This window comes from Pteropus medius, unplaced genomic scaffold, assembly GCF_902729225.1.
Source record: "Pteropus medius unplaced genomic scaffold, Ma_sr-lr_union100, whole genome shotgun sequence".
NCBI classification, from domain to species: domain Eukaryota; kingdom Metazoa; phylum Chordata; class Mammalia; order Chiroptera; family Pteropodidae; genus Pteropus; species Pteropus medius.
Genome location: NW_024340695.1, coordinates 2420272 through 2442996, shown reverse-complemented (window position 1 = coordinate 2442996; position 22725 = coordinate 2420272). Strand labels below are relative to the sequence as shown.

The 22725-nt window shown below is 41.1% G+C and overlaps 1 protein-coding gene and 1 long non-coding RNA gene across 2 annotated transcripts in view; one reads left to right on the top strand and one right to left on the bottom strand.

Annotated features, from left to right (window-relative positions):
- LOC120603718 (uncharacterized) overlaps positions 1-15687 on the top strand; it is a 54693-nt gene extending 39006 nt beyond the window's left edge. Inside the window, exon 4 of the long non-coding RNA XR_005653102.1 lies at positions 15503-15687. This is a non-coding gene — a long non-coding RNA (uncharacterized LOC120603718). The remainder of the gene's footprint in view (positions 1-15502) is intronic.
- Positions 1-22725, bottom strand: part of PRKCH (protein kinase C eta) — a 197890-nt gene that overhangs the window by 5955 nt on the left and 169210 nt on the right. The window contains exons 11-12 of the mRNA XM_039864425.1: positions 15681-15819; positions 14832-15020 (exon numbers count right to left, since the gene is read on the bottom strand). Of these exons, the coding sequence (XP_039720359.1) occupies positions 14832-15020; positions 15681-15819 (328 nt within the window). The remainder of the gene's footprint in view (positions 1-14831; positions 15021-15680; positions 15820-22725) is intronic.

Genomic DNA, 22725 nt, shown 5'->3' with positions numbered 1-22725 from the left:
AGCAAACAGGTAACAAAAGAGGAGCAACAGATTACTGTGGGTAGTAGTACTATTAGCATTAATAAAAGTAGTTGCACTAGTAATAGTATTTTTGTCAGGGGAATGAAACAAAAACATCTAGCATTTCTCGAGACCTGTGCAGATCTGGGAAGTTGATGAGCTCAGCTCTGCATGAGGTACGCAGACATCCACATGGATGTCTGGGGTGCAGGCCAGAGTTAGAGATCTAACTCTGAGACGTCGACATTTGTTGAGGGAGCAAGAGTTAAACCAGGGAGGGTGTGCAAGATTGTGGAGAAGGAGAGAGAGTATAAAACTGAGTCCAGCCCCAGGCCTCAGACATTTTACTTGACCCATATAGTGTGTTTTAAAATCATTTTAATTATTTGCCAAACATTGAAAAACCAGGAAACATAAAAATCGAGTTCTCAAATTTCTCTTGGAAAATGGAGTATTCTGGAACACTAGACCTGAATTTCTTCTTCATAAAAATGGCCTGGAGTTGAGCAGTGGCTGCCTCTTTAGATGGGGCCCACGAGCCCTGGTCAGCCACATGCCCCACCACTCTCTATTGCCTCATAGCTGGCTGGCTTCACTCACTGACTTTGCGTGGCTCCTGAGCCCTGACACAGGGTGAGAAGAAAGCCACGTGGCAGCAAGAGGGGCTCGTGAAGAAGACAGAGGAGAATGAATACCATGAAACAGAAACCAGAATGGACCATTCTGAGAAGGGGTAGCCCTGTCATGACTACCTCCCTGCAAAGATGCAGAGATGAGAAATTCAGGGACAATTTAACATTAGTCCCAGACCTGAACTCTTTCACAGTACACAGGAGGGGCTTGCCACCCTAGGCCAGGCACAGGACTCTTCCTAAACACAGCGTTCTTGCTGCTGTGAGGGGTAATGGCAGCATCCTTTTGCGGAAAACTTCTCTATTTGATTATGTCCCTAATGGGACCCAAATGCCAAACGAGTTAACAACAATGCTGTTTGAGCGATCATTTGTCCATGTTTAAGGTCATACTTCAAATGTGCCTCACCTCAACTGACCTTCTTCCTGACTGTGATCCAAACAAGAAAGTCAGCCAAGGAAGAAAATAAAGTGACTTCATGAAAAATTCTGGACACATTTGCCAAAGGAGGCAGAATGTTTTCTAGGGTTAATAAAAGCACTTTATAGGCTGCAAAGAGTGAGGAGGCCAGGGTGGAAAGTCTGATTCTCTCCCAAATTTAAGTCTCAACCTGACTGGAGAACATGGGAAGGAGGGGGATCAAGAATGCATGGACTCATTTCTCATTCCCCTTCCTTCTGTGGCCCTCACTAAAGCGGAATTTAGAGGACACTGGAGGAATCAGAGGCACACCAGCCCTGAGAATAAGGAACTTAGCAATTCTTTTAAGGCTGCAGAGAAGGTAACTGCAGGAAAGTAGCCACATGTCCTCCTGAAGGAAGTTCTATGGTGAAATGTAAAGAGATTTAGGCCACGTTTATACAAGAATGTCCTAGGAAGCCTCCAGTTCCGCTATCTGTGTGTGTATACCAGTTCTGCTGCTGATGAGCTATGTGTCCTTGGGCAAATTCCTTAACTACTCTGGGACTCGAGTCTGAATAGGACTCCTAGTGCCGCCTCCATCTAAGCCCAAATCTCTCTTCATCAAGTCGCTATGACAAGTAAATGAGATACTCAATGTAAAATGCCTGTCACAAAAGAAGCCCTCGAGAAATGTTCATATCAGTAAGCATCTTGTTAAGCCACTTATAGGTTCTAACTTAAAGGTAGGAGTATAGACTGAAAGCCTCTGAGAGACTAAAATCTGAGGTCGCCTTGGCCTAAGGCTCATCTTACTCTCCCTGCTCCTTCACTTTGCAGCCAGGAAGAGAATAAGTCCTGTTTTTGCTTCCACAGTCCCAGGCTCCACCAGTGGGGTGGTAGTGATGGTCTCTGGAAAATAATTTTTTTTGAGAGCAAGTATTTCTAAAGCCAAGTTTGAAATAAGAATATAAATAATACTCAGGTTTTAATGTACAGTTATATCTGCTTTAATGACAGAAGGGACATACTGAATGCAGGATGAAGGTTGCAATGGAGTAATTTCTTTGTAAACTGGTGGGTGTCAAGGTACAGCAGTCTCATGTCTTGTGGGCTCTGCTACACATGGGCAGGCTTTGGTTTTGAGTTGTTGGATGTTCCACAGGACAGTCAACTCTGTAATAATGTATCCTGAGATAACAGGATCCAAATGTACTTTGAAACTCATTAAAATGTAGGCAATGGCTGAAGTGTTTTTTCCTCTTTCAAAATCTGTCTGATTTCAGAGGAAGAGGACTAGCTATGTAAATAGAGCAATTAGTCTAATAAGATTTTCTTCCAAGAGGGAGAACACACTGTATTTTCTACCTAATAGCTGGATTTGGCTGTTGGGCAAACAAAATGACCTTCTCCTTTCATTCAATTTCAGATAAAAGAGCAGAGAGTTAGCAGTTAATGCTGGCAAGCCAGAAGGGAAGGAAACTGTGCCACAGGACATTCCCATCAATATTCCTGGGAGACGCTCTGAAACGAGAACAAGACATTGTATGGCTCTACAAGGAAAAAGAACAGAAAAAGCACAGGGCGCAGAATAGAGTATGGTTCCTGGCTGTGATAGCCAACCTCGGCATAGGCGTACAATATGGGGCTGACAACATGCAAGCTTGTGTGTGCAGGTTGCAGCCACATGTCTGTCTTTTGCCATTGTCACAGATAGTCTGACCTAGTTATGAAGACTAGTCACCAACTTTCTCATTTCACACCCCCTCATGCCAGGGGTGGTGGTGAGTCACAGATTCAGGAATGACCTGTGCTAGCAGCACTATCCAGTCTAGAGCAGTCATGAGAGGGACAAGGGTGGGCAGGTAAGTTAGCTGATGGGATAGCACGGGACATGCTGTGAGACCAGGGTTCTGAGTTGGCGTTGATAAGTTACTTTGCCATAGGAGAACGCAGAGACAGATATTTAAATCTAAGAAGAGGCTGATGACAACCAGCTAGGGGTAGGACTGAGCCTGGTGGAGAGGGGAGGGGAAAGGATACATAATGGATCTTTTTAATAGCTTTGAGAAAACAAACTGTAATCTTCCCAAGTACAGGTTATTATACAGAATGGTGTTGCTATGGAATACTGGAGGAGGCAAGAGAAGGAGAATTGCTCTAGCTTGTTCGGAGTGGGTCTGAGAGGAATGCACTGGGCAAGGTTGACACAGGTAATCTGCATGCCTATGGCAACAGATCATCCTGCCATTCTCACTGCACACAGGTATCCAGATCCAGACTGGTCTGGGCAGGGGGCAGCGGTAGGAGCGGAAAAAAGAATGGCGCAGTTTTTATTAGTTTTTCAATTATAGTTGCCATACAACAGTTTCAGATATACCCATCTGACAACATACATAGTTATTACAATATTATTGACTATATTCCTTATGCTGTACTTTACATCCCCGTGACTGTTTTTTATAACTAGCAATTTGTACATCTTAATCCCTTCACTCCTTGCACTCATGCCCCCAACTAACCTCCCATCTGGCAACCATCAATTCGTTCTCTGTAACTATGAGTTCTTGTTTTGTTTGTTTTTTACATTTCGCATATAAGTTATCATATAGTATTTGTCTGACTTATTTCACTCAGCATAATACCCTTTAGGTCCATCCATCTTGTCACAAAAGGCAAGATTTCATTTATTTTTATGGCTAAGTAATATTCCATTGTATATATGTATCACAATTTCTTTACCTATTTGTCTATCAATAGACACATGAGTTGCTTCCATATCTTGGCTATTGTAAATAATGCTGCGATGAACATAGGGGTGCATATGTCTTTTCAAATTGGTATTTTGGGTTTCTTCCGATAAAGACCCAGAAATGGAACTGCTGGGTTACCTAGTAGGTCTATTTTTAAGTTTTTGAGGAACCTTCATACTGTTTTCCATAGTGACTGCACCAATTTGCAATCCCACCGACAAAGCACAAGTGTTCCCTTTTCTCTACATCCTTGCCAACACTTGTTTGTTGATTTATTGATGACAGCTATTTTGACAGGTGTGAGGTGATATCTTGTGGTTTTATTTTGCATTTCCCTGATGATTAGTGATGTTAAGCATCTTTTCATATAATTATTGGCCATTTGTATGTCCTTTGGGGAGAAATGTCTATTCAGGGCCTCTACCCATTTCTTCTTCTTTTTTTTTTTTTTTTGTGTTAAGTTTGTATGAGTTCTTTATATATTTTAGATATTATTCCCTTATTGGAAATATCATTGGCAAATATCTTCTCCCACATAGTAATTGTCTTTTCATTTTGTGGACGGTTTCTTTCGCTGTGCAAAAACTTTTTACTTGATGTAGTCCCATTTGTTTTTCTTTTGTTTCCCTTGCCTGAGAAGACATATCAAACAAAAATATTGCCAAGAGTGATATCTAAGAGTTTACTGCCTATGTTTTTGTCTAGGAGTTTCACAGTTTCAACTGTTACATTCAATTCTTTAATACATTTCGAGTTCATTCTTGTATATGGTGTAAGAAAGTGTTCTATTTTTTTTTTTTTTACATGCATGGGTCCAGTTTTCCATTTATTGAACAGACTGTTTTTACCCCATTGTAGAGTCTTGCCTCCTTTTTCATAGATGAATTGACCATATAGGTGTGGATTTACTTTTGGGTTCTCTGTTCTGTTCCATTAATCTATGTGTCTGTTTTTATTCAAGCACCATGCTATTTTCATTACTATAGCCTTGTAGTATAGTTTTATATCAGGTAGTGTAATAACTCCATGTTTGCTCTTCTTTCTCAAGATTGCTTTATCTGGAGTCTTTTGTGGATCCATGTAAATTTTATTCTAGTTCTGTAAACACATGCCATTGGTATTTCGACTGATAGGGATTGCACTGAATCTGTAGATCGCTTTGGGTAGTATGGACATTTTAACAATGTTAATTCTTAACTTTGAGCACGGTATATGCTTCCATTTATTTGTATCTTCTTCAATTTCTTTCTTCAATGTCTTAGTTTTCTTAGTACAGGTCTTTTACCTTCTTGGTTAAATTTATTCCTAGATATTTTATTCTTTTTGATACAATTGTAAATGGGACGGTTTTTAAAAATTTTCTCTTTCTGTTATTGGTGTATAAAAATGCATCCAATTTCTGATTATTATTAATTTTGTATTTTGTTTACTAAATTCATTTATTCTAATAGCTTTTTTTGTGGAATCTTTAGGGTTCTCTCTACATATAGTATCAAGTCATCTGCAAATAATAAGTTTTACTTCTTCCTGATTGTTGTGGCTAGGACTTCCAATACTATGTTGAATAAAAGTGGTCAAAGGAGACATCCTTGTCTTGTTCTTGATTTTAAAGAAAAAGCTTTCAACTTTTTATTATTGAGTATGATGTTAGCTGTGGGTCTGCTGTATATGGTTTTTATTGTGTTGAGGTATGTTCCCTCTATTTCCACTTTATTATAAGTGGATTTGAATTTTCTCAAATGCTTTTTCTTCATATATTAAAATGATCACATGATTTCCATTCTTAATTTTCTTTGTGGTATATCACGTTAATTGATTTGTGCATATTGAACCAAGCTTGCATCCTAGGAATACATCCCATTTGATCATGGTGTATCATCTTTTTAATGTATTGCTGAATTTGGTTTGCTAATATTTTGTTGAGGATTTTTGCATCTATGTTAATCAGGGATATTGGCCAATAATTATCTTTTTGTAGTGTCTTTGGTTTTCGTACTAGAGTAATGCTGGCCTTGTAAAATGAGGTTGGGAACTTTCCTTCTTCTTTAATTTTTGCAGATAGTTTGAGAAAGATAGGTATAATTCTTCTTTGAATGTTTTGTAAAATCCACCTGTGAAACCATCTAGTCCAGGACTTTTAAGAGAGTTTTTGATTACTGATGCAATTTCATTAGTAGCTATTAGTCTGTTCAGATTTTCTATTTCTTCCTGATATAGTTTTGGAAGATTCCATGTTTCTACGAATTTATCCATTTCTTCCAGGTTGTTCAATTTGTTGGCATATAATTGTTTGTAGTATTTACTTCTTCCCTTTCATTTCCAATTTTATTTGGGCCCTTTTTTCTCTATGAGCCTGACTAAAGGTTTATTAATTTTTTCTCTTCAAAGAAATAGCTCTTGGTTTCATTGTTCTTTTCTATTGATTTTTTAGACTCTTATTTCCACTCTGATCTTTAATATTTCCTTCTACTTACTTTGGGCTTATTTTTTTCTTTTTCTAGTACCAAAGGTGCTAGGGTTAGACTGCAAATTTTCATGAGGTAGGCCTGTATTGCTATAGATTTCTTGGGGTTGTTTTCATTTGTCTCGTGGTATCTTTTGATTTCTTTCTTGATGTCACTGTTAACCCATTCATTGTTTAGTAGCATGTTATTTAGCCTTCACATGTTTGTATTTTTGTTTTCTAAGTATCAATTGAATCCATCTGGTCTACTGCATCATTTAAGGCCACTGTTTCCTTGTTGATTTTGTTTGGATGATCTAGCTAGCCATTGATGTCAATGGGGTGTTAAAGTACCCTACTATTACTGTTTTATCGAGTTCTCCCTTTATGGTCAATATTTGCTTTACATATTTAGATGCTCCTATATTATGTGCATAGATGTTTATGAGAGGTATATCCTCTTGTTGGATTGATCTATTTATCATTACTAAATGCCCTTGTCTCTTTTTACAGCCCTTGTTTCAAAGTCTATTTGTCTGATATAAGTATTGCTACCCTAACTTTTCATTTGTTACCATTTGCATGAAATATCTTTTTTCATCCCTTTCAATCTGTATATGCCTTTCGATCTGAAGTAGGTCTCTTAATTTTCTTTGTGGTATATCACATTAATTGATTTGTGCATATTGAACCAAGTTTGCATCCTAGGAATACATCCCATTTGATCATGGTGTATCATCTTTTTAATGTATTGCTGAATTTGGTTTGCTAATATTTTGTTGAGGATTTTTGCATCTATGTTAATCAGGGATATTGGCCAATAATTATCTTTTTGTAGTGTCTTTGGCTTTCGTACTAGAGTAATGCTGGCCCTTGCTCTCTTGCTCTCTTCTCCTTCTGGTAACCCTATGATGCAAATCTTGGTGCACTTGATGTTGTCTCAGAGGTCCCTTAAATTACACTCATTTATCAAGTCTTTTCCTTCTTGCAGTTCCAATTCAGTGTTTTCAGCTACCTTGTCTTCCAGATCACTGAATTGATCCTTTGTTGCATTTTATCAGCCGTTGATTCCTTCTAATGTATTCTTCATTTCTGAATGGTTCTTTTTTATGGTTTCTCTTTATTGCGGTTCATACTAAGTTCATGCCCTCTTCCCCTGAGTTCACCGAGTGTCCTTATAACCAGTGTTTTGAACACTGTCTAGTAGATTGCTTGTCTCCATTTCATTTTGTTCTTTTCTGAAGTTTTTTTTATAGTGTTCTTTCATTTGGGACATGTTTCTTTGTCTCATCTTGGTAGGGTGGCCTTATGTAGGTGTCCTATGAGGCCATGGGCACAGTTTTCCTTTTCACCTGAGTTGGGTACTCCAGGGGTGTTCCTTGCATGGGCCCTCCTGCTGTAGTTGAGCCTCGATTGTTGTTGGCATGTTAATGGTGAGATTGACCCTCAGACTGGGTGGCTGTGAGGGCTGGTCATGACTACAGTGGATAAGCTGTTGTGTGGAGGCTGACCCAATGGACTGGGAGTCTCCTTAGTGGGGCTCTGGTGCCAGCCAAGGTGTGCTGTTGTGGAGATGGTTGGGTGGTGCTCTGGTGTGGTCTGAAGCTGGTTACCAGGTGTGTTGGTTCTGGAGCCTCTTAGGAGGAACTCCAGTGCGGGCCAAGGTCAACAACTATTTGTGCCTGGCTCAGGACAGCTACAAAGTGAACTGAAGTTGGCTCCTACTTGTGCTGGCCTTGGAGGTGCTTAGGAGAAGCTACGCTGCAAACCAAGGCCGGCTGCCACTAGGGCTGGGCTTAGGACCCTTTAGTGGGCACCATGATGTGAGCTAAGGCCAACCACCACTTGTACTGGGCTTGTGGCCACTTAGTTGAAGCTACATTCCAAGCCAACACTGGCTACAACTTATGCCAGGTTTGAGGCTACCTGATAGGAGTTATACTGCAAGTTGATACTGGTTTCCACTTGTGCCAGGCTTGGGGCTGCTAAGAAAGAAGTACAGGGCCTGTTGAGGCTTGTTTGAAGTTTGTGGACCTTTGGGAGATTTAGGAAAGTCCGAGGCAGGTTGCTTGGCATGGGAGCTGAGTGGAGTCTCAGGGAAGCAGCGGGGTGAATGATATTCACCATTCGGGAGCAAAGGCACTTGCCAGTGCTTTTATCCCTAGAGAGAGCTGCCTTGAAGCTAGTTAATTCAGTTCCTCCCCATATATCCCTGGACTTTTTGATTCGCTGCCCCAGTGCTGGAGCTCAGAGTGAGAAAATTCATGAGAGTCCTTGTGCAGGCTCCTCGGGAGGAATGCCTGGGACTTTGGCAGCCCTCTGTCTCACTCGGACACAATCCCCACTAGTTTTCCCAGCCAGATATTATGGGGACTCCTCTTCCCAGCTCTGGTGCCCTGGGATAGGGAATCTGGTCTGGGGCTGGCTCCCCTTGCTCCTCAGTGGGGACCTCTGCTGCCAACATATCCTTCCCAATCCTTAATTGCCACACTGTGGGTGTGGGACCTGTCTGTTCCGCGTCTCCACCTCTTTTACCAGTCTCGTCGTGGCTTCTTTATATCTTTAGTTATAGGAATTCTGTTCAGTTAGTCTTCAGGTCATTCTCAGTGATGGTTGTTGTATAATTTAGTTGTAATTTTGATGTGGTTGTGGGAGGAGGTGAGTACAGCATTTGCCTACTCCACCATCTTGACCAGAAGTCTGGTACCAAACCATCCCTCTTGTTAAAGGATTTTATAGGAACTTTCTTTTGAGTTCTCTTCATGTCAATGTTTGAAAAATCAGCTCTAATGATCCAGAGTTGCATCCACTGCATTACTCTACTCCCAGCTTTTCCTCCGCTTCTTCGGCCTCCTCCTGGCCTACCACCTTGGCTGGTCCCTTGAGCATTCCAACCTCTACCAACAAAGGAGAAGGAGATAGGACCAAACTCCATACTGCCCTGATCACCTGTCTGGTTACAGATGTGGGACATATGGCTAAAAGAAGATCCTGGAATTGTTCCCTCATTGTGCCCAGAGGTAAACAGGACTCCTGCAGACATTGCACAGATGATGAAATCTAGTAGGTGTGATGACAGAAAAACCCACATGCGCACACACACTTTAATTTCTATAAACTTAGGAACAAAACTATAATCTCCTTCTGATGCTAAGTTTATGTGCCTCCCGAACTGACAAAGGTGACTCAGGAAAATGCACCAAACTCCTTTCACCACTTATTTAACCTGGCCACCTGTGTGAGCTCAAAGGAAAGGGCGTTGATTTCATCTGAGTTACTACTGAGCCTCGTGATCTCCACAGGAGATGATTTAGCACAAAGAAACACTCACCTCAGAGGCCATCACCTTCCAAACCTCTGTGGACTTGTGAGGACCTCAAGTCTTTCTAGGGCTAGATGTGTGTAAAACTCAGTGCAATCACAGAAGCTCTCAGTAAACTATTTTCTTCTGTCATGATTATTTGTACTTTGGAATGATTTAGTGCCAGTTTAGGAAACTCAGTAGCCAATAGAAAACATGTATTCTAAAATCAAATTTAAAAAAACATGATTTTTTTAAGGTCAGCAATTTGGAAAGCCTACATTTGTTCTTTGCATAAGTGTGTGTATCTTCATATATCCTTTCTGTGTTAATTTCTGTGAATGTTGTAAGCTTTTATAATCTATTCTAAGAGAGGGTGGGACTATTTTAGAGCATGCACATGTAACACATACATTTAAATGGAAGATGAGAGACAAAAGGGCAAGCAAGAAAAAGTCTTCTCATTACACTTTTTTGAGTACATACTATGGTTAATTTTAGTTATAAGGATGACTGGTTAATAATTTGGGAATTCAAGTAGAAATCCTGGGCTGAAACTTGTTTGTGCTCCAACTCCTCCTCTCACAGACTGTGTTCCATGAGGAGTGTTCTCACAAGCAAGTATCTGCCCTGCATCCATGTCTGTGTGTATGAATGTCCAAATATTTCATAAAGAACTCAAAAGTCTACGATCTTGGAGGTGTTGGTAAAGATGATGATAAAGGCCAGAGTAGGAAAGTAACATTTGGTTAGGAGTCACGTTGGGTAAGATGTTGGTGCCCATCCTATTCAATCACTCACTTTCTGTGAAATGCTGGTCAAGAATTTAGGGGACTCGTTGACACTGTTACACTATACAAAGCCCTGAGGCATTTAACATCTATAACTCTAGTATGTTACTATAAATGGGTATCTAAATAGTTCCTACGAATATGGAATAATAATACTTTCTATTTAAAAAGGTAAAAAGGAATTCAGAAAGCATTTCCTTTTGAAGGAACAAAAAGGACACTAATTCCAAGAATAGCCGTGACATTATGTTCGTAAGAAAAGATCGTCAGGAAGTAGGGATAACCCGCCGCGCTGTGGTGGTGCTGAGAGCAGATATGAAGGGGTGGCTTGGCGATCTTGGCCCTTCCTGCTTCTATGCTGGGAAAAACAGGCCCAGCAGAGAAAAATTATGCAGAGTAGCAGCTTGGGACAGAATACATCAGTGAGGGCTCTCTCTTTCTGTCCCTTCATTTAAAATCCTCCTTTGAGGTACACTTAGGTACTCAACTTGGGGGCCAATGAACACTTCTTGAAAATGGAGACTGTTCATGGATGCTAAAGAATGAACAGGCTGAAACCATTGATTAATTTTGTCTGTAATATTAAAGTGACCAAGACGATATAGACTCTCAGTCTAGGACCTTGAGATGCTAATGGGGAATCAAAAGATGTAGCGAGATCCTGGCTCACATCATTTTCTGCTCTTTGTATATTTGTATTAAATCATCTCTTCATTTTTTTCTACACAATTTAGAACATGTGTATGTATACATATATACACACACTTTGAACTTATATATTCATGTTTTTAAATTACGATTAGAGAAATTTTTTTAAATGTAAGTATGTACCCATCACCCAGCCTTGAAAGTTACAGACACATGCCTAGTCTTGGAAAAAATCCCAGATATTTCATCTGCAAATATTTCAGTCTGTTTGATCCACAATATCTCTATATGATATCCAGAATGATATCTTTTAAATATGAAAAAATGATTTGTTATTGATGCTTACTTGAAATCCTTCAATGACTTGTCTTGGCACTTCAGATAAAGGTAAACGCCTTTACGCGGCCTCATCTCCTATTACCCCACACTACCACAGTTACTCAAATGGACTTCTTTCTCAAGATCTTTGCATACTTGTAAGTCTAACTTCTCTGCAGCCTTTGAGATCAGCTTAAATGCCATCAAGGGAGGATGGCCTAGATTAGTCTGTTACATATTCTCAAAGCACCTTAGATTTTTTTCTTATACAAATAAACTACATATATACTTACAAATTGATAACTTCTTTAACATTTATCTCCCCACCCCAACTGTAAATTCCAAGAGGGCATAGATGTCTGTCCTTGCTCATCTCTGCACCCCCAGCCCCTTGCGTAGCACCTGAACATTGCAGACCTGTGGCTGCTATGCAATAAGTCTGTTAAATAGAAAGATCAATATCTATTTGGCTATTTATATTCCACATAAGTCTTTGGCTTAGAGAGCTCTGGAAAAAAACAAATATAATTCTCTACAGAATAACATAGCATCGTGGACGATTAAGCACTTAATAATCTTGATGATATTGGTGAATTAATTGTTCAAGGAGAGGATGAAGATCATGACACCTCTCAGTGTTTTGTGAAATTACTACTCATAACTTAATACTAGTACCATATTCCTGTATAGTGCAGGCCACTTTGAAAATGCTTTCATGTGCACTACCTTACTTGAAGTGGGTATTGCAGGTGTTATCACTGCCTTACAAAGATAAAGACTAAAAAAGTCATGGCATAAGCAGAACGAGAACTCTCAACTCAAACTAATGTGTGCTCTTTCCATTCCACCATGTGAAGCCAGTTCACCTTTCTGGGCCTCAGCTTCATCAACCAGGGATATGTTTTAAGGATCTGTCATCTCTGCAAATCTTTGTGTTTCTAATAGCCATCAAGCTCTATTAAATTAAGGGTAAAGATAAGTGATTACAACCCAAATCTTAGCAAGCTGACCTCCTGATAGTATTTCAGACTCTACAAGGCACCACCCAATGGGGTCAGCATTAGAAACTCTTGAAGTCACCAAGCTCCCAGAATCATAGGTGGTCACAGAACCCTGGGGGAAAAAAAGCCTGAAGTCTATATTTTTAAAGAAAAGCTATCTCCTTTACCTTGATTTGGAATTGTACAACAAAACGAATGCTTGTTCAGAATCCTTAAGAATATCTCAACTTACCTAACCCCCAGCACACATACATTCTGCAAGCCCTCAGTTATCTGGCCTAGGACCATTTGTTCTCACCTAGCTAGCACTACTTAAAAGTTACCGCATGTGTCAGTTTCTGGGTAAATCACGTTGTAAAACCACTGGCTTATTTCACCACGAGTAAAACTAGGAGATACACAGCACATTTAGATGTTTACACAACCTGAAGTCATTCCTTCCTAACCTTTTCATGGCATCCTCTGCCATTACCACCCCTTCAACACTGGTGTGCCCCAGGTCCCATCCTCTGTCCTCCTCTTCACCCTCTCCCCTAGTCAATATCTGCTCCGATGTTCTCACTACCATGCCATAGTGATCATCTCCAACCTCTCTCCTGAGTTCCAGATCCACGTGATCAACTGCAGGGTATATACCACTGTCTTCCACACCCCTCAAAGTTCACATGGTCCTAAACTCATCTTTTATTGCCTCCATATAACACTCCAACAGCACAGAACTAGTAACTGCAGTTCTTTGAACATGTACACTACTTCCTGCCTCTGAGGCTGTGTACAAGTTATTTCCTCTGCCTAGAATACTCTTTGCCTCCCTGTCAACCCTATTGAATCCTTATTTGTTCAATATCCAGCTTAAATGCCACTTTCTCTGTCTCGTCCTTATGTCGTCTTCCCTGTCCTTGCCTCCAGAGAGAGTTCTGATCACTTCTCCTTGGCAGCAAGCTAAGTATTTGTGTACATGCTCTCATTCCTACTAGACTGAGCTGCTTAAGAAGCCAAGTCTTTTCATCTTTGCATTCTCAGCACAAGCCAAGCAAAAGGAAGTCACCTGACAAGTAGTTGCCAAATTGAATTGAATTCTAATTTACTAATACATTAGTTTCTTTTTCCAGGGTCATAGACTCAGGTCAATAGAATAATTATTTCTGGAATTAGGGCATTATTCAAGTATACAGTCTTTAACACTATAACAGTATCATAAACATTATTAAAAGTTCAATAGGTGACAGATTCATGCTATGAAGTTAAGATCTCAGCATCCTAGTAGCTTCCTCCAGTGGCTACTGTGTCTGGTACAATAGGAAATAATCACATCAGGGAGTAATCTGGGTGCTACAAATATGGGGCTCTAAGGTTAAAAGACACTTATTAATGGGAAGTAGAAGAAAAATGGGGGATGGCTAGATGTGGTCTAGCTCAGAACCCTGAACTGGGAGGCAGGAAAGTCTGGATTCTGATCCCAGGTTTTTGTTTTGTTTTGTTTTTAGTTGCTAAAGGACAAATGTATGATTCCACTTATATGAGGTACCTAGAGTAGCCAAATTCATAGAGACAAAAAGCAAAATGGTGATTGCTGGGGATGGGGGAGTTTATCGGGTATGGGGTTTCAGTTCTGAAAGATGAAAAAAGTCCTGGAACTAGATGGTGGTGGTGGTACAATCATGTGAATGTACTTAATGTACATTTAAAAACCATTAAGATGGTAAATTTTATGCCAGGCCTGGAGTTCCCGTATGAGGAAATGCAGCTGCTCCACAGCCCTCTTACGAAACTCCCAGTACCATTAACACCTTTCAGAAATGAACCACCTCTCTGAAGAACTGACTTTGTATTCCTCTTTACTCCCCCATGCATGTAATAGATGAGAATATGTGATATTCAAACTCAGCTAATGTGGTTACAGAACTGACCCAAATTACATGTGCTTTCTTATTTTCAACATAAAGCCCTCAAATTCATGTTGCTTCCTCACATCAAAATAAAGTTTCCAGCACAGTGCCATAAATGCATGCAAAAAACAAAACAAAAAATCTTTCTCAACTTATGTTACCTCACTGCACCTGAAACTTGGGCTCAGCACCTGGCTGGCATAAGGGCGACATGGAAGCAAAAGAGATCTGCAGAGGTTTGGAAACTCTTCTTTCTCATCTCCCCACATGAGGGATAGGCCCTTCGTCCTGCTCCCTGGACATTGCCGACAGAAACAATAGCGCAACACACTGGAGTGGCATCCATGTGACCCAACGCCCTGGAGTGCCCTGACAGTGGAACATCACTTCACTATACTAAAGCCACAAGTGCTAGAAATACTTGATAGTTGGCAAGCAACACTATCAACTACTATCACAGCTGGCTGGAAAATAAACAGCCTGAGAGAACTTTGGTTCTTTGATTCTACAGATTAAAACACATCTTTCAGTTAAAGCTGGTAGCTTACTGGTGGGAGATATTAAAAAAAACAAAAAAAACAAAAAACACATGAGAGGCACCTACAGCAAGCTGGTCTGCAGTAGGTTGAAAGCTGGCCAGGGAAGCCAAACTTACAGATTTCAGGATCCCTGTGGCATCTTCATGGAGCCATGTAGGGTAGACGACTTCATCGTTCAATATGGCCTCAAAGAGGTCATCTTCGTTCTCTGCCTCGAAGGGCGCGTGACCACAGAGCATCTCATAGAGCAACACGCCCATTGCCCACCAATCTACTGCAGGTCCATAGAGCATTTCCTGGAGGATCTGTGCAAAGAGGGATAGGTGAGAAGCGCTTCGTGTATCTGATTAACAAATGAGTCCTTAATGATTAGGGAAAATGATGGATTAAGACTATCAAAGTAAAAAAGTTTCCAGTGCTGGCATGCGTGTTTCATTCTATCTCTAGAGAATGGCCTCTTTTCCCTGTGGTCAACTCAGAGGCCTTCTCATCCAGGGGATCAAACATTTATGGCCTGCTTACGCCATGGTATATGGCATGTGTAGATCAAAACAGAAAGGGTTTTGAAACTACATCTATGTAAAAGAAGAGGAGATTGGGCTCACTCACATGTATGGGAAAGATTCAAGAGCTTTTCTTTACTTCTGCTAAATGGGGCTGGGATCAAAGCACTGAGTAGAGACAAGGAAGAAAATAAACAGCTGTGAGTGGAGCACATTTTGTCCTCATTCAAATTTGAAGCCTAAAGCAACTGCAAAGTTTACAAAAAAATTTTTTTGACTTTTAGAAAAACTGAGGACATTTTCGGCCATCATTCAGCCAATGAGCCATAAAGGAGTCTGGAGGTGTCAGCTTTCAACGCCGCCGCCCACAAAGCCACAGCACACAAAGGCAGCCTGTGGCATTTCTGATCCGGGTTACTTCAGAGCACAGATTTCCAGAGGAGCTCGAGCAGCTGCACTCACCTCTGGAGCAATATAGTCCGGTGTGCCACAGAAAGTCGCCGTGGTGACTCCATTACAGATCCCCTCTTTGCACATTCCGAAGTCTGCCAGTTTACAGTGACCCTCGTGGTCCAACAGTACATTGTCCAGTTTCAGGTCTCTGAAAGAAACAAGTTGTAGCATGTGGTAGGGAAGCCAGGCCCCAAAGCATCCACCTGAACCAGCTGGCTCATGAGATGGGTGATCGGACCACAGAGTGTTCATGCACACACACTTCAAAAAGAACAAACTTCTTTGAATTTTCTAGATAAAAAATTTAGATCAAATCTCAAAATTTGCCTCATGGTTCCTAGATGCTGGCTCCTTATGAATGGGCTAACCACATATAAAAGTAGGCTGTCTTTTAGAAACTGAGGGCAGAATGTGACTTTTCCAGGCTTCCCACTTACCTTGTACCCATAAGATATCCACCATCCTCCACTCTGGTATTTATCTCTGCCCACTAGAGTTCACTTAGTGACCATTCATGGAGCAAGTGACCATGGGACTGTGATAAGCATCAGGAGTACAGATCTTTATCCCTAAGAATCCACGGCATAATGAGGAGTTCAATATTTGCTAAACTATATGCCCATAAAGGAGGGATCAGGTTGATCTGGTTTACTACCGTACCTAGCATAACGCACTCAATAAGTACTTGTTCAACATACATATAGATGTATGCATGTGTGTGTATATACGTGAGAGTGCGGGAGAAGGAGAGGAAGAGAGACTGAGAGAACCAACTGTTATACAACACAAGTGGTATGATGGAAGCATGAACCAAGTACTGCAGGTAAAACACACGAGGGAACAATTAATTCCTTCCAGTGAGAGAGAGTGTGACAGCTCCAAATTAGCAGTAGAAATTGGGCTGGGTCTTAAAGCATGAGTCAGAGTCTACCAGACAGACAGGGAAGGAGTGTAAGAAAGTCAGCATGGGCAGATGGATGGGGCTGGGGCAGGGAGGCGAGCACTGAGTTGTGATGTGCCAGTGGGCTCAGGAGCCCCATGTGATGTAGTGAGGCTGGAGAGATAGCAAGGGAATGCTGGAGCCATCAAATGTCAGGAAAGTTAGGTCCAAATTATGAAGAGCCTTGAATGCCACGCTAAGGAATTTTGATATTTAAATATTAGGCCAAAGGGATCCACTGAAGCTCTCTGATTAAGTAGTGGGTTCCCAGCTGAACAGAAAAGATCAATTCGAGGCAGCTGAAACAGTTCAGGGAAGAGATGTTAAGACCTGAACCAGGACAGTGACAAAGGAAATGGAAAGTGAGGGGTCAGTCGACAGTGCTTTAGTGAAAACAATTAGTGACAGGGTTTGACGAACACTTGGAGGTAGATGGGGAGAGGAAGCGGAAATGATGACTCCTGTGTTTCTATCTTAGATTCAGCAGGTTAGTGGGGACATTAATAACCAAGAAAAGGAAAAACAGGAGTAAGAACAGGGTTTGCTGTGCCCCAGATACACAGGAGCCTCAGGAGGCCTTAGTGCATTTGGTGAGCTCAGGACAAAGGCACTTTCTACCTTTTCTCCAACATGCAGAAGAATACACTTAGAGAAATGAATTTCCAGCAGCAGAACTGTTTGGTAAAGGCCCTCAATGCAGACAGGAACACGGTTGGGTACTGATAAAACTGCAAATAAAAGGCAGCATTGTCCTAAAATACTTCCTCCCAACATGGCTTCTAGCTCCATGCACATCCAGGCACCATTACCGAGGGAGGCCCATCACCATGGCAGGCTGGAAAAGAGTCCTACACACTGACACAATTACCAGCCTCCAGGCTCAGCCTGGAGAGTATGAGAGAAGCAGTCTGGCCTACTGGTGACACTTTTATACTTTGCTTTTCTAAGGAACAATGTGCTCAGAGGCAAGCTATATGGGCTTATCAATGAGGAGGTGGCTGCAGAGCCAACAGGGGATGCTAAGTGACTTTCCTGATCTGGAGATTTGTAGTCAACTGCCAGCAGCTGAGGCTGCCATGGCCTCTTGGGGACATGCTGCTGGAAATGAAGATGTCTCTTCACTGTGGCACCTACACAGTGGGCACTCATGGTTCTGTTCTCCTGTCCCTGCTCTGTTGGTCTGCTTGGCCCATGGGAAAAGGCTGGTCCCTATCCAGCCTAGGATCACATTTCAGCGGGGAGGAGATAGGTGATGACAGAACTTGTGTGACTGCTTTCTACACTGTGCCCTGTGAGGTAGATACTGCCTGACCATGCAAGTCTCACAGAGCAAGGTCACTGTAAGACACTCGGGAATGAAAACAAAGTCCTATTTTCCAGGAACCCCTGATAAGCGAGGTTAAAGCAGCAGAGTTTTCTTGGCGTGGATCAACAGGAACACAGACCAGAACCCTCTCTCTCCTCTGCTCCTGGCACCAGTCTCCCTGGGTGTGCGGGATGTCAGGCAAAGGGGTGCCAGGCACCTGTGTGCCCGGCCTTCTCTGCCTCTAAACCAAGCCTGGTCTCAGCCCCCCGGATCAGCCTCCTGCATCCTTCTCCACGTGAATCCTGCTTGCCACACAAGTGCTTTTAGGGGGCTATGATCCGTGGAGACTCTCTCTTTCCCCTGTCACACAAAACAAGCAAGACTCGTTTAACCCACATGAAGGTAGAATCACAAGAGCACAGGGGGGCCAGGGAAAGGGGAACATGTACATGTGCGGGAGGCCACTGCCAGTTCTTCCAGAAGCGCTTTCAGACTCAAGGCTCTATTAGCGCCTGCATGTCTGGCTCCTCTGGGACTGAGGGCACACATTAGAGGTTGATGGCCAATGTTAGAGATTATAGTCTGTGGCCCCAGGAGAGAACAGGGCTGTGTGGGGGCGGGGGGGTCTGAGCCTGGGCTAGCTTTTTCAGCACCACATTCTAGACCAGCAGTCCTGCACACAGAGCACTCTCGCACTGCCAAACAAGGTTACTGAGTTTCTGAATTTTCCTGAAGCCGTTATGCCTGCTAAGCGCTTGCAAAGGATATTCTTGGGTAACAGAAACAAGTGCTAACAGAAACCCACAATGGTCTAAAGAGTTGACCTGTGATTGCTCAAGAGAGCTTATGACTAACATCCCAGGTAAGACGTTTGATCGCTTATTACTCAGCTGCTGTCATGGGTAGCAGGAATTGTTCAGGGAGAGAAAAGTGCTTTGCAATCGGTTTTATCAGTCGCCCATTACAATTCCCCCTGCACTGAGAAGTCTGCACAGCCTCACTGCTCAGGAGACAGAACTGAGCAGCACAAGGGATGCAACTCATCCTGGGCATAGAATGCTCGAGGGCACAGAGGCAGGTTATACACCTCAATCCTGACTTTTCAGTCTTATTTTAGGTGTTCTCAGAACTGTGTGAGCCCCAAGAGAAATGTTGCTGCTAGTGTCATACCAGGAACGATCTAATAGGACAAAACCCTCAAATTGGGATCCCAAAGGGGTTCGATGAAGAACATAATACAATCCCTGGCTATCAGTTCTATCCTCAGCCCAAATATCTTATACCTCTACCGTGAGGCCTGTCCTGATGTCCCCAAATAGTCAACTAGACCTAGAGTGCCCAGTTCATATCTCTACAACAGCACTGTATTCCAGAAGGCTCTTGTCTGTGCACCTGTCTCTCCACTCAGCTGGGGCTAAGCCTTATTTCTCCCTAGCTCCAGCTTGGTCTTGGCAGAAGATGTGACCAAAGAAAGAAACAAGCATTTCACCGAGCTGCCCTGGCCAACTCAGAGGCTGTCTTATATTTAGGAGAAGGAAGGAAGTTCCATAAACCTCACTAGGACCCTTGTTCCAAATTAAACTTATAAAAAGCCATGTGCTTTGCCCCTGAGAGATGGATTCCAGAAGGAAAAGAAGAATCCTGAAATAGAAGTTCAAATTCTTTGCTTTAGTGAAGCTGGAGAGGGAAATTGCTTTAGAAGAGGCAATTGGAAAGCAGAGAGGACTCAAGCATTCTTTTGCAACCAGATAGAAAAGAAGAACATTGAGAGGATTACAGACCCATTTATAGCCATGGTCAGCTTCCATTCTAAGGATAAAGCATTATTTTCATTAAAAAAAAAAAAAAAAAAGCTAAAGCAAGAAAAATCACCCTATGACTCTTGAATTTGAAATATTCAGAGGTCAGTTTTTGGCTTTGGGGGTTCTCAGCCTCCTGTGCTGACATATAAGTCAGAAGCCAAACTTAACAAGGCTACACAATGAGGTTTACAAGTTCATACAGGGTAGAGGCTCAGATTCTAAAATGCCAAATACACAATTATAGGCTCATTATTCATTAGCTCATTGAGCACCAGTATTTAATAGCTACGCCTCTTGTCATGCAAGCATAGAAAGGTTGAAAGAGTTATTTTATCCTCCCTGGTTGCCTGAAAGGTTCATTGTTGTTGCTGGGTAATCAGCGTTACTTAAAATGCCCACAGTGGTTTCAGAGAGGATTCCCAAGTGGTGGAAGACAAAGGAAATCTAGAAATTGTATTTATTTTGTTTCCACCTTGAGCTATTCCAAGTCGTAAAACAAAATGACATGAGTCTTACTGCTCAGATCACTGGACTCAGCGACTCTTCCAAAAGAAATAAAGGAAACAAGTTGAGAGCTGGCTCCTTGAACAAGAATAAATCTAAGAAGCTATTCAGTAACTATTTTTAATGTATTTCATAAACTTTTTATCGTGGAAAATTTCAAACATATACAAAAGTATAGAGAATAAGAACTTCCATAGCGAGTCTTAGCAGCTGTCAATGCATGCCTAATCCTGCTTCATCTACCCATTTACTCCCTTCCTGGGCCATCTTTTTCAGATTTTGAAGCATATTTAAGATATAAAATCATTTCATCTGTAACTATTTCAATACCTGAATTTAAGACAGCAATTCTTTAATAAAGTACAACATTGATATTAGTTATCATAAAACATACAGTCAATATACTATTGTAAAAGTATACTGTTCGCTCATTTGCGTGTGTGTGTGTGCCCAGAGAACCTGAAAAAAACTTCTGCAGATAATAAGAATAGTGTCATTAGTAACTAACAGTCAATGATTGTTCACCAAATGCTAATAAGTGCTTTATACTTATCTATGCCAAAACCATTTAATTAGTCAAGGGTAAATCTAGGATTCGAACTCAGTTTTGCTCACCTCTCTCCAAGGTCTGGGCTTAGAACCCACTATAGTAGGTACACTCTCTTCTATGTAATGGTGTCGTGCTGCTTGCTAATCCTCTTAATAGACTGTTTCTTGAAAGGGCTTCACCAATTAAAACAAGAACCATCAATAAATATCCCAAGATTGAACTATGACAAAGGGACATTTTTGTGCACATTACTATGAAATGCATAATCAAAATTCTGCAAAAAAAATTTTTTTTTTTGCTTTGGTTATCTTGTGCACAAAGAAGTTAAATAGATTTTATGTAATCCTTGAAGGTACAGGAATAGGGGAGTGCTCAGTAAATCTCTCTCAGTAGTCAAATATTCAGAAGATAATTCTCTGCCCTATTCTAAGGAGGAAAGGCTGACATGTGAGCAAGTGTTAAGAGGTGGCCTTTCTAAAAGAGTGAATTTGAATCATAATTTTAATTTTAAAACAAAACCATTTAGGGCTGGCTTGTGTTTTGAACGTCCAGATTTATATAAACTTGAATTTTATCAAAGTGAAGACTGTATTAAATTGCTAAAAGAATTTTAAAAAGTCGTCGAAATAGCAAAAGCCTAAAATTTGGTTTTATCACAAGTTATAGAGTAGTATCATTTGTGTATTACCTAACACAAGATATTCACCCATTCACCCATTCTACAAATTTCTCAGTTTCGTCCATTGGCCAGGCAATATGCAAGGGGCTCAGAATACCGAAGGAGACAGGAGATAGCAGGAACCTATATGCAGGGGCAATGAGGATTTCAGTCTTCAGCCTGAGTAAAGATAAACCATTGAAACATCTTACACAGGAGAGGGATGGCATTAATTTGTGATATTACAACATGCCTCCAACTACAACTTGGATAACAGATCACAGGGGATGAGATAAGGCATGAAGAGACCAGTCGAGAAGCTACTGGAGTACCCAGACAAGAAATGATGGTGGCTCAGACTAGGGTGGGACAGTAAGGTAGAGAGAACTAGATGGATCAAGAACCATTATGGGACGAAAGTAACGGGATTTAGCAATGGAAGGAGATAGAGGGTAAAAGGAAGAAGGTATGATGAGCATGTTCTGGCTCACGGAATTTATTTTGGACATATTTTTTAGATGTCCAAGTAGAAATGTTTAAAAGGCAGCTGAATATATATGGTTAGAACTCAGAGGAAAGGCTAGGATGGAGATATAAATTTAAGAGTCATTAAGCTGGGTGTGGAAGAGTTCATCTGGGGACAGGGAATAGAAGAAGAAGGCGGCTTGGGACTGAGCATGGGAAGAGTATAATAAGGATAAGATCTCTAGTCTTTTTCATGCTGAGACCATGAACACTAGTGATAAACTGTACCCAGAGGGGAGAGCACAGCCTGGAGAAGCAGTGACCCAACTCTTTTGCCTCTATGTGGGCCATCTATGGTCATGTTAAGGCTTAACAGATTAGAAAGTGTTAATCTTTTATATTCAAAATCATCTAACGGATTCTTTCTAGGTTAAACTCTCAACCTCTGCTGCATAATATGATATTCTTGTGTCAACTTAAGTATTTTATTTTACAAAGATGTTTGTTGCTGAATCACACATAACAGCAAAATTTAGAAACAAAGTAAATTATTATTAGGGAAATGGCTAAATTATAGTATATTCATGATGGAATTTTATGAAAGCTGCTAAAATTTTATGGATAAAAGTATAGGAAAATGTTTATAATAGAATTTTTATCTTTTGAAAATTATTTTTCTGATTATGAAAGTTACATTTTCATTAAAGTTCAACCGCTCTTGAAAAAATGATGACAAGTTCATAGTCCTCCAATTTTTTTTTCTCAATACACGCTAATATGGTATTATGAAGTAACTTGTTTTTCTAACTTAAATATTTTGAATATATTT